The following is a 12,953-nucleotide window of genomic DNA, read 5'->3' on the forward strand; positions in this document are numbered from 1 at the left end:
GGCAGGTGTGTATGTTTCCTTTTAAAATCCACATTACTATATACGCACAAGAAGATCCTTTAAGAAGAATGCCCTAATGAGTACTGGAATGCTCCTTTAAGGCACAATGGCACTACAAGGAGAAAGCAACTGGACTCGCTGCTGTATACTGAGAATCTCTTGAACTAGGGGTGCTTACAGACGTAGAAACAAATAAACAAAAACCCAGTGCTTTACTTTCACCATGTTATGCCACCACACCGAGCACAGCGCAAGAGGAATCACGTCAGTTTGACCTGGCTCCCCAGCATCTGCATACCTTGTGTGCTTCACTAGAGCTTTCTGGCGTTTATTTCTGGCTGACTGAATGATCTATTAGGTAAAAATGCCAAAAAACCCTGCTGAAGTGCATGAACTATACAGATGCTGGGGAGCCGGGTCAAACTGATGCAATACCTTTTCCAGTAAAGTGCTGTTTTGTTTTGTTCTGTTTTTCCATGGCTGTCAGCACCCTAGGGCTAAAATCCTGAGAATGGCTCTGTAAATGCAATTTCTACAGAAGCATTCAACCTCTCAGGTTCTGGTCCCAAGTTTGGGGATATAAACACCACTACTATCTACAGTATTAGTGAGAAGACTATTTCAATATTTATATCCCAGCAAAACAAATGAGCCCCCATGATTCTTTTGCAGTGATGTCATTAAGGTGACAACCTCACATTCAGGGCTCCCTGCTTCCCTTACGCACACAAAAGGATCTGTAGAACAAAACAAAAAACTAACAATACTTCCAAACCACTTGATATCTAAAGACACAGGGACAAAAACCAAGTGCAGGACATGATGACAGCACTGATAAGTAACCTATGAGTTCCATCTGACAAAAGATTTGATTAAAAGGCTTCTTTTAAAACAATCAAGCTACTTAAGAAAGAAATGACAACTAAATTTGTAGCAACTTTCCTCCATATGTTTTAATTAATTTTATGATTTTAAAGTGCTCATTGTGGCACAAAATGATCTCCTGAATAAAAAGAATTTTATGGAGAATGAGAGAGAATGGTCAAAAAATGGCAACACTGCATGAGGAAAACATTCAATTTTTTTGCTATTGTTAAGAGGGAAGCATAAGATGATTCTTCAAAACAAAAAATGTCCTTAAAATGGTCAGAAATAAAAAGTTTGGTTTTGTGGGGTATTTTTTAGCCATTCAAACTTAAAATCATGCGATTAATAAGGTGTTGATATAGGAGGGATCCTCTAACTCCCATTTTAGACTGTCATTTGTCAACTACTGTCATAGACCAGATTTTTCTTCAAATAATAATTCAATCATCTGAACATAGCAGTAATACAAGAGTGCATGGATGAAAAATACTGATACAGATTATGAAGATATGCACTGGATAAACATACTGGATACATGGTGTCACAAAGCACTTACAGCACAGCTATATTGACTTTCACCCCAAAAAGCCTCTTAAAATGCTGACTACTAACGGAACATTCATCAGCTAAATTTTAAACTAAATATCTGGGTTCTCCTCTCCTTTTAAAAGAGGAACAAAGTGAAGAATAGTGAATCTTTGGATTTTTCAGACATTTTCCCGAAGCCAACCAAACAAAGGTTTATTGAAACCTCTCTCTCCATCAGAAGCCTTCTCCATCATTTCACAGTATTTCAGCACTGCCTGCAAAAGATCTCCCACCTTCCAATCTCTTTCACGGAGTCTTTTTGAAAGCTAAAGGGGGGAAAAAAAAGTTTATTAGCTTAAAGAAGTAAATGGTTTGACTGACTGACATTTATAAAAATTCTCTGTGAAACATCAGGTCATATTAGAAGACCAGCTGTGAAGAGTTAAATATTAATCCACAGTTATAAAAACAAAACTTCCTCAATGATCATGCATTTTTCCTTTAGCCAGCTTCCATAAAAATTTCTTCTCTGGGGAGTGACAATTTTCAAGTGATATAGTCCCACAGCTATGTATTCTGTGGTTCAAAGCTGTAGGAAACAGGAAATTCTGAATGCAATATTAATACATTTGCCACTACCCCAAAAATATACATGTAATAGACAAAAAAAATCAGACTTAATAGAAGGATGTGGATTTTCCTTACACAATATATGTATAGTGTGGTTTGGTTAGTATATGCACTACTCTACCCTCAACGGAAATGCTGAACTCCATAGTTAGAAAATTTCAGTTTCTTAAAAAAAGTATTAGTTAAACCTCCACTTGCAAGCAGAAGTTAGTGTGGTTGGCAGCAACTTTTTCCCTTAGTAGGTCACAGCAAGGAAATTTCCTCATCTACTACTCTGAGTTATATACAGTAGAGGCCCATCAGTACCCTAAGACAGTTAAAATTCATACTATTATCACCGAGTATAAGAACCTTTCAGTTTTGCACCTTTTGAGTCTATTCCATCATTATGCCAATTGTTTTCTGCCCATTTAGCACATCCATACTTGCTTGAGAACTGAAGGCTGTTGATTCCAGCTTGAATCCCCTACCCAACAAATATTCTAAGTTTGGATTAAGAGGAAACACATTTAAACAGGGAGAACACTCTTTAATGCACTGAAGTCAGTGAATTCTACTATGTAACATTTCTACAGAATTTCAAAAGAAACAAAACCAATAAGGTTCTATAGAAATTATTCTTAAAACCAAAAGAACTTTATCACTTCTATAGTCTTATTATATCCTATGCTACAGATTTTCTCCTGCTGGGATGTACCTTTCTATTTAATACTATAACATTGCCAGAGTTATTGTATTCAATTCTATTTCTATTAAAAACTCTGCAGGATATCTCTGTAAAGCATGTCACCCTTTTGAAAGTACTTTTGAAAATAAACACTAGCATGCTGGAGGATGGTTTCACTGTTTTCAGTCAGAACGGAGTACAACCTGAAGTAAGGCAGTGATGGGGCTACTTGCTATGTAAGATAGCAATTTACATGTACGACTACATACAGAGTATGTACAGATAAACAGTAACAGTATTACTTCTCTTATGGAAGAATGCCAGAAGGGACGTCAGGTGGTCAACTAGTTCAAGCCCCTCCCCTGTTTAGTTCAGAAACTTCTCTGTTTAAACTCAGTCAAATGTTTGTCTAACCTGAACTTCAAACCTTACAATGACAATGACTGCACAGCCTAACTAGGTAATCTGTTCCAGTGCTTAACTGTCTTCACTGTTAAAAAGTTCTTCTTAACCAAATTAAAATTTCCCTTCCTGCTATTTAAGCCCATTATTATTTCTTGCTCTGTTCCCTGTGGACAGCAAACAAATAACTACAGTCCTCTTTTTTACAATCCCATTTTTATCTGATGACTTATCAGATCTTCCTCAGTCTTATTTTCTCGAAAGTAAATAACAATAGCTCTTTCAATTGTACTTTTAGGTCATGTTTTCTAGCTCCATAATATTTTTTGTTTCTTTCCTTTGGACTCTTTCATTTGTGATGCCCAAAACTGGACACAATTCTCCAGCTGCGATCCTACCAGTGTGGAACTGTACTGTCATCGCTCCCTGTGCTTCCATGTAACAACCTATTAATATATCCAAAGATGCTTTTTCTTTTTTTTGCAAAATGCACTGTACACTCATATTCACTGTACAGTCCACTATAACCCTCCCATCCTCCTTTCCTGCAGTACTATAACCTAACCAATCATTGTTTAATTTTTATTTTGCATTTGATTTAAAATCATGATCATTTTGAACTCTAATACTGTCCTCCAAAGGGTCTTAGGCTTGGGTGACATCTGCAGATTTAACTGCACACAATTTTATTCTTGAAATAACTGCACAGTTATGTGACAACCTAATACTAGGCTACTTTTCAGCAAAAAATGCATGCATTATGTGCGCACAAGCAGAAACACCCACGAACATATATCAGTAAACAGACTGAGCTATACAAATCATCCAGGCATCAGATATAAACAAACCCAGGTTTAAAACAATATATAAACATTTCATAAAGATTCGAGAAATAAGGATGCTTATTTCTCTTAATCTAAATATGTTTGGCTGATGTCCTTTAACTCAAATATTTTTTACTGCTTAAATTAAATATATTCTAAACTCTTGTCAATTTCTGTAAATCAGAAAGTAGAAAAAGTCAAAATATAATCATACAAAGATGTGCAACCATGGCATCTGGCTCTTGTGGTCTCATGTCAGTTCAGGGTTCAAAGACCAATCCCATATTTTCTTCATCAGACTAGTCCATTTCCTACTGCCAGAAGACTAATATTTGAATTTACTCAAATAGAAACTTAAATGTTTTAAATGGCCGGATGGAAGCCAAGACGCCTACAGTAGCTAGTTGGCTCAGTTCTGCTCCTTTGAGTCAGCAGCTATAATTAATTTTCTCTTATAAAATACCTGTCATCTTTTAAGAACTATTTACATTGCTTTATTGCTGCTCATAACTCCAGCTACGCTATTTTTTAAAAATCCTGTCTTCTTCAGACATCTCATGCTTGTTTCTGCATTTGAAAAAATCAGTAGCAAGACAACAGATTATTAATTGAGTTTACGGAAAAGGGAATATATAATAGTTGTATAAGTGTGCGTGAACAGGAAGAGTCAATCATGTTAACTTCAAGCATTTCATTAGAGCTATGACAAGACATGGGTTTAGTGTCCTACCAGGCCTAAAGGCCTTTCCCATTCAAGTGTAAGCAATGTCTTTGATAATTTTGTTCAGTGATGAGAACTTCGACTTGTGTGTCTGGTCTTCACTAGATGAACTAGCATTAGGTTAAGATGGTGCATCTCTTGTGGACTAATAATTTCTAAAACTAGTTCAGATTAAGACCTAATGTAATTTTTTTAATTAATATTCTTTTTCTCCAACCATTCATATCCATTCAATCAGGCTTCATAATGGAGTTGTTCTGTCCTCTTGATGACAAGAATTTTCAATTCCAATATACTGGCTTCAATTCCAATATATGTGGCTGTTACTTCATAGATATTTCATTTTATATACCAGGATTCAAATTACAGCCAGTGGGAGAGTGCTTTTCAAGATCAAAAAACTTAAACGCCTGAATAATGATTTGGAAGCATAATTTCATTAACTCGTTTTTGAAAATTCTGGTTTGTCTGCCCACAATATCAATCCCCTAAATAACAGTTTGTAAAAACAAACTTTCTTTCTTTCTTAGTAGGACTAAGTGCAATGTACATTTCAAAAATGTATTTTTAAGTAATTTTTTGAAAGAAAAAACCCACATTATTCAAAACAAACTCTTTGAGTGACTAGCAACTGTTTATTTTGTTTATACAGTATCTATGGGGTGAGGCCTGGTTCCTTGACAGGCCTACAAATTAGGTAACTTACGTGCAAGTGACTTGTAACATTTTGTAAATTAGATGGTTTTTAACTTCACTGAAACCAATGGAGTTACTACAGGAGTGAATCAAGTCTTCCAGTAAGAGTAATGGGGTCAATTCCAGAACCTGACTTGTATACCAATTAGACACACTCTCATTTCCTATCTGAATTTATTTGCAGCCAGTTTGCACCCACTTATTCTAGTGTCAACATTACCCTTATGTTTAAATATCTCATCTCCCTCCTCCTGATGTATTTTTAGAACTATTATAATATACTAAACTTGTAGTGTACGAAGCTAAGCAAGCTCAGTTCTCTTACTCTCCTCTAAGACAGGTTCTCCTGATCATCCTTGAGGAATTTCTCTAAACCAGTTCTGGTCTGAATTCACTTTCTGCAACATGAGACAACAGAACTGTAAATAAAATCCATGATGCTTTATCAGTGTACAGTGACATTCACACTATCACTACTGCTATTAGCGCACCTGATACACCCAAGATTTGTATTTGCCTTTTGCATAGCCACATTTTACTGGTCACACACCAGGTTTTTCTCCTTTGTCATATTTAGATTTCAGTTTTTGCTACAAATTGTGTTATGACTTTGATCTTGTTAGACTTTGCACTTGGTAGTAGTAAAGACCATTTCATTTCTGTTATTTCAATCTTCAATCATCCAATTCAAAATAAGCAAATTCTTAAGAGTTTGCAAAAACTGTTGATTCTCCAAAATTTTACTCTGGTGATAATTTTCAATCCTAGTTCACAGATTACAAAATCTATAAACAGAAATATCTCTTGAGTACTTTCTGTTCTATACCATATTATTCAAACTGCAACAGAATACTCTGAAAATTATGCTACCTAGTTTCAGGCCACAGGAAAATGGGGAGTTCCTGAGCCTGATGACATAATTATTATAGCTGTGGTTTGATGATTAAGTATAAACCACACAAGGTACAGGAAAAAGGTTGCAAATTTATGACAGATGGTCTGCATTGCTTTTCTCTCTCTTCCCTGTATCTGACTTCCGTTTTCTACTTCATTTGATTTTACTCAACATGTTACTATACATACACGACATCTTTTTACCTTTCGCAGTTCAAAAAGGAAGAAAAGCAGTATTTCCACCCAATCCAAAACAACATACCAGAAAAGCTTAATCAATACACAATATCCCGTTTCATCTCATCAGTCAGTTCATATTTTAATGCTTTTTAGACTGTGTGATCACATGGATAAGTCAATGACTTTTTACTTTTTAAATTAAGACACTAACACAAAACAAACATTCGCCAATCTACCCAGGAATAATTCTACTGTGTTCTGGACTCCTTTGAATTGGTACATATAGATTTATCCCACTAAAACTTTAGAAAATCTGTTCTTTCCCCAACTTGCATATTCTGAAATACAGAACTGCTTTGACTGTTTTAAAATTCCAGAATACTCAACGACTCACTCTCTCATATTTCTCCTAGAAACTAAAAAGAGGCTTATGCTTTCTCAGGTAATATGTACCCTCTCACAAACTATGTTGCCATTAACATTCATCTTAGCAAAATCTTAAAAGGCAATTAACTTCTTTCTTATATGGCAAGATCTAAACTGGAACACATGGCAAGCCATCCTTCTTACTAGCCTTACCACCTAGAAACAAAAACACCCATGCTTCTTTTTAATCAGCATCTTTTTAGCACAGTAATTTAAGATTGTAGTTGCACTTCCCAAACTTGATAAAAAGCACTATATCCCAAAGGTGGTGGTCAGCAGTAGCAGATTTTTTAGAAAGGTTATGCAAATAGATTTTAAATTATAATCTGCTGTTTTATTCAGGAAGAGGAATGATTTTACTATTTTTTCTGAATGCAGGGATGCAAAGTTTTAATTTTTATTGCGACACCACCTCTCTCCATGCTGCAGCTCTGGCAGAAGAGGTTTTGCCAGCTAATGATCAGGTGTTTCTAGTTTACAATTATATCTACGTACTTACTTCCTTTCAAAACATATAGACTATTAATATCCTTAGTTATCATATATTCAAGAGAGTCTCTCACTTGCATGACAACCTCTTAGGTGAGATTTACAGTCATCTCACAAACAGATTTTTAAAGATTACCTTCCTTCTAGCCAGGCAGCTTCTCTGAGATGCGAGATGCCTCTGTGGCCGTGTCCAGACAAGTGAGCATGTGCCTGTTGCGGCATCTCAAAGCAGTTTGAAACACTGCAAGAGGCACACTAGGAATTAAAGAATGTTCCCCACACTGCATGTTTGCAGTGAGGAGTCTAAATTTGATACCAGGAAATCCCAATATAAAAAACATGCTGGAAAAAGGCAGCGCAAGGCGCACTCCTGAAGCATACCCAGAGGCAACTGGAGGCTGGGTCCTTCAAGGCGACAGTGGCACCCATATGGCTGCCCCATACCCCTGCTGCTTCAGCATGCTGCCTCAGTGTGCTGGGGCAAATAGGAGCAAGACAAGGCTGCAGCAGCAGCTTGGACCCCAGCTCTGTCCCCAGTAAACAGGGACATGGTGTGGGGGGTAGGAATGGGACTGTGAGGCTAGAAGGAACTGCTCAGGAGGGGTGGGTCCCCCACCCACTCCCCACACAGCGCACATCCCCCCCCCCCACCCCACCCCCAGCAGCAGCAGCAGCCGCCATTGCAGTGTTCTTGGCCCGCTGTTGGCAGAGACCCCTGGCTGTGCGGCACCACCTCAGACCTGGTAGCTACACATGGCACTGGCCCAACTGCTGGTGCACACCGTCAAACAGCACCAGGTCGGCCTGGCCCGATGGCGCATGGGGCACATGGAGGCAGGACCCAACCCAGCTTGAGGGCACGTGGCCCCTGCGTGCAGTGCCAGGAGCTGCAGATGATACAAGAGCAGCCCGATTTTGCCCAAAAGGTTGGGCCAGCACCACGTGCCGGTGCCAGGTCTGAGGCGGTGCTGTGCCGCCAGGGGTCTCTATCAACAGCCACGAGCATCCTGACAGCCACTGCTGATGCTGTGGGGGAGCTGTGTGCTGTGCAGGGGGTGGGCAGGGGGTGGGCAGGGGACCCACCCTGCTCAAGCAGTCCCTCCACCCCAAGACAGTCCTTCCACACCCACAACTCCCCGCCACAGTCCACCAGCAAGCCCCACACAGCTAAACCACTCACACAAACCCTCCACTCACATTCCCACCCACAAACTCTCCCTACAATCCACCCACAGACCCCACACCCCCAAAACCTCTGCACAAGCCTCCCCCCACAAACCACTCACACCCCTTCTCCCCCAAGCCCCACAGCCCACCCAAAGCTCACACCATGCATGCCCACCCACCAGATGGGACAGGACCTGCTGGCGGGAGCCACAGAAACAGGAGCAACTACCACACTGCAGCCCTGCCACATGCCCACACCAGTGCTGGGATGTGGCCCCAGCCTGGGGTGGCTCCTGGTCCCAGGAACCACTTGGGGGGGGGGGGGTGATGGGCTGGGGGGAGGCAGGGAGGTGGCAGAAGGGATGTATGTGCAACAGACAGACAGACAGACAGACAGACAGACGGGTCAGGCATTGGGGAGAGCTCTGTGTAGGAGAGCCCACCAAAGCTAGGGTAAGAGCCCCCCTGCCTCCTAGAGGAGCCTGTGTAGGGGGAGGCTGGCCTGGAAGGGAAAGGGCTTGCCCAACTCAGTCCCTGAGCCCCAGTCCAGGGCTTCCCAGAAATGGCACAGGGACTGCTGGGGCCTGGGCACAGGCACAGGAAGCAGAACAATAAGGGCTGGCACTGCTCAGAGCCACAAAGCAGCCAGTGGGAGAGCTGCAGTTTGACTCATGTCCTGGTGCTGGGACAGAGTTGCAGCAGGCAGGGGGTGCAGGTCAGGAGTGAAGGGCACTGGCGGGGCTGTGGGTTGAGGGTGAGGGGCAAGGGTAGGGATAGGGTGCCAGCAGATCAGTGCTGCTTAGCAACCCACATTCTAGTGACAGAAGGGAGCAGGGGCAGCTCTGATTTTTCTGTAATAAAAAAACCAAAAGCAAACACCAAAGTGTATAGATATTTAGAATTCATTTTATTATGATGATAGAGGCACTGGTAGGCTTCCAAACTGCTTTAAAATTCTAAATATATCAATGAAACATTGCCCAACTAATCTATCTATATATAGTTGCATTTCATTTTAATCATGGAATAACATGTTACCAGGGCAAGTGACAGGGCCCATGCAGAGAAGCCTGCCCAGGGCCAATATTGGGGACCCAGCTGGAGGGCAGATGAAGTGGCTGACATCCTGGCTATCTGGGGCCAGGAGGACTCGCTTCAACAGTTCAAAGTGGGGCACAGCAACGAGCACATCTTCTGGGCGATAGCTGCCCAGATGGCAGAGACGAGACACCAGAAGACAACAGCAGTGCCGCCCAAAGGCCAGCTGTGCAGCTACATCCCACTAGCAGCTGGCCCAGAGGCTCTGCTGCAGTGCCCATACCACAGCCCAGGCAGCCATGTGGTCTCTACCTGGGTCTGGCAGTTTTGCAGCCATGGCCCACAGGTTCAAGGGGGCAGATGCTGTTGCAAATGGCAGCAGGCCCCATTCAAGCAGCAGCCCCCACTGCCAGACTACTGAAGTGGGTAGAGGGTGGCAAGAGCCATTCTAGGTTAGGGCTGTTTCAGTAGTCCAGCTGGCACAAGGAGCTAGTGTCCCCAAATACCAACTAGCCAGGACTCAGAAGCTCTTGAGGGCAAAGTAGCCCTGAGCTGCTTGCCAGGGCAGATTTTTATACTGCTGGGGGCAACACAGGTTTTTACACTGCTGGGGCTAGCCTCTAGCTCCCCCTGGCTCCAGATCTGGAAGGAGCTGGGCAGGGTCAATTTGCCTCAAGTGGCACAGCTTGCCCCACACCAAAGTGTATGTTCAGGCACACATGCCAAGGCACAAATCTCTGGCACAAGTTTGTGCCGCTGCAACTGCACATGCCCCGTCTGTCAGATGACAAATCAGCAATTACTTGACTAGCTAATACTAGTCTGATTATAAACTACAAACCTACATTCACATCAAGTATCAGGGTTCTTATAAATAAAAATGGTAAGACTCAATATAGCCTAACATTGTCTGTGAACACAGGTGAAACACTACCGTAATAAATCTAATACAGGACATATCTATGCACAACACCCTACAAAACCCCAGCCCATGCCTGCCTCTCCATGGATTCATAACACCTGTCCACAGTGGAAGGATCTCCAGAACAGTCTCCATTACAATAATTTAGCACAACACAAAAAAGACATTAAAATCACCTAAAGCTGCTTAGGCTCTTTCCAATTTTTTTTCCTTCTTTGTCACTACATAATACATAATGTACAAACACAGAATTAAAAAACGGTTTAGGTCAGAATAATTTATTTCATTATTACTATTTCCTATTCAATCTATTTCCTTAATACTACTGTCTGTAATTTTATCTGGAATTAAAAGACACATAAATATCAAGTTTAATTACAAGTTAAACTTTTTTTTTTTTTTTTTTTTTTTTTACAGCAAACTTCATGTACTAGCGTAGTAAAACATGTAGAAGTATTACATTAGCTTAGGGGTTCTCAAACTGTGGGTTGTGACCCCCCGGGGGGTCAGAAGCAACTTAAAAGGGGGCTGCAAACTTTCCAGGGGGTATGTGCGGTGGCCTGGAGAAGCAGCACATGGAGGCAGCTGCTGTGTGTGAGCTCCCCATTCCCCACCGCCGCCATCCAGCACTCAGGGTCGTGGAATCCTGAAGTTTGAGAACCCCTGAATTAACTAGTTAAACTTATCAGGTGAATAACTCCAATGCAAGTTTACTTGTGACACCAAGATATTGGTTATTATAATGGTTAATTTACTGTTAACTGTGAAGAGTAAAACTTAAAAAACAGTTTCTTCACTGAAAGGTGTCAGCTTCTTTGATACAGCCTAAGAAAATAGCATGTGAAAAAGTCATTAAAATATATGGATAACTGGGTTTAGAACAGCTAGGCACATAGCATTAATGCCATTATTTTTACATTACATACAGAAACTAAGAGACTGTTTTGTTTTATTTTCTGTAGGGTTATAATAATGATGAAGTAACATTGCTCAATACCACATACTTTACCATTAATATATAAAGCAAACAGCAGAAATACCTGTTAAACATCAGAATAAATTTAATCACACTTTATAGCTTTATACTCACAAACATGAGCTCCTTCATAGCAGTATCATGAAAATGAAGTTCAGCGACCCCTGCTTCAGAAGCTGCCAGCCACTGAAGTGTCATTCTGAGCTGGGGGTCCACCATACTTGGTTCCATGTCAATGTTCACTATTAGCAATGTCTTTCCTACATCCTCCAAACCTAATATTAAAAATTAAAATGTAAAACAATGGATTCCTAACTTTTTCAAAAGAATTATTGTAGCTCACTCAATATTTGAGAAAATTACACAATATGAACATTAGTCATTATAAGAAACACTTTGGGAATTAGAAAATACACTGTTCTGAAATCTTCCATCTTTCTATACAGGTCAAGGGAAAAGGGCACCAATAGCTAAATAGCTTGTGGCTGAACTGAAGCATATCTGAACAGAAGGATCTTTAATCTGAATTTAAAGATTCCAAGTGATGGAGAACTTACTACATCCCTTGCTAAATCCCAGAGTAATTAGCCCTATTTAAAACTTTACATTTTATTTTTAGTGTGAAATTTATTAACTTCAATTTCCAACCACTAGCTGTTGTTATAACTTTGTTTCATGAAATAACTCTGCTCATATAACTTCTGCCTGTTCAGGTTGAAGACTATGATCAAGCACCCTCCTAATCTTTTATTTAAAATGGTAATTAGGTTAAGCCACTTTCATTTCTCTAAGGCATGCATTTCCAGACCTCAGATCATACTAGCTGCTGATTTTCAATATTCTTTCTAAAGAACAGATATGAGAAGTGGGCAAAGTATGTCAAGCAATGGTTATACTAACGCCAGAACCAGAGGCAATGTCACCTTTTGACTGATACCAATGCATCCAAATATGCTAGCTCTTTTTGCCATGGCAACACGAAGAGAAAGTTTAGTTATCCGTGATTAATCAAGTCAGTCTTTTTAGGAATTACTGCTTTCCAGTAGAGATCCCCATTCTTCAAGTATGACATAAGTTCTTTGTTTTTTTTATATACAGTTATTTGTATTAAATATCTGCATTAAAGTATACATCTATCTAGCAACTCGTCCATGAAACATTCATATACTTTTATGTAATATAACTGACTGTAATTTGCACCAAGCTTTCGGGGCCAATGGAACAAAGAGTGAATGTAGGTATGCATCTGACAAAGAACCAAAGAGAATTTGGCTTATGTCCCAGAGCCTGATAAGCCATAGAAGAAAAAGAACTATTTCAGAAAATCCATAACATTTACTGGATTGAAAGGGATCGACTTGCACAATAATTCCATGATTTTTGGTTTCCTATGCTTAGGGACATACCTAAATTGAGGCAGCAGCCCACTGATTTCACAGGCAAAACACAGCGCCCAGCAGCCACTTTGTCGGTGGAGCATGACACCACCCTTCCCCCCCCCCCCCCCCCCCCCCCCCCCCCCCCCC

General features: G+C 40.6%; 1 protein-coding gene across 7 annotated transcripts in view; it reads right to left on the reverse strand.

Moving 5' to 3' along the window:
• Positions 1-411: 411 nt before the first annotated feature.
• Positions 412-12,953, reverse strand: part of AKAP11 (A-kinase anchoring protein 11) — a 57,596-nt gene continuing 45,054 nt past the window's right edge. For 6 of the 7 annotated variants that reach the window (XM_019524321.1, XM_019524323.1, XM_019524320.1 and 3 more), the window contains 2 exons: positions 11,542-11,702; positions 412-1,721 (listed from right to left, as the gene is read on the reverse strand). In XM_019524321.1, the coding sequence (XP_019379866.1) occupies positions 1,575-1,721; positions 11,542-11,702 (308 nt within the window). In that variant the 3' untranslated portion in view covers positions 412-1,574. Of the gene's footprint in view, positions 1,722-10,259; positions 11,277-11,541; positions 11,703-12,953 lie in introns of those variants that run through there. The other variant, XM_019524322.1, reaches the window with a different exon arrangement.

The sequence above is a fragment of the Gavialis gangeticus genome, unplaced genomic scaffold (genome assembly GCF_001723915.1).
Source record: "Gavialis gangeticus isolate Ggan-Ray unplaced genomic scaffold, GavGan_comp1, whole genome shotgun sequence".
In the NCBI taxonomy this organism is placed as follows: Eukaryota; Metazoa; Chordata; order Crocodylia; family Gavialidae; genus Gavialis; species Gavialis gangeticus.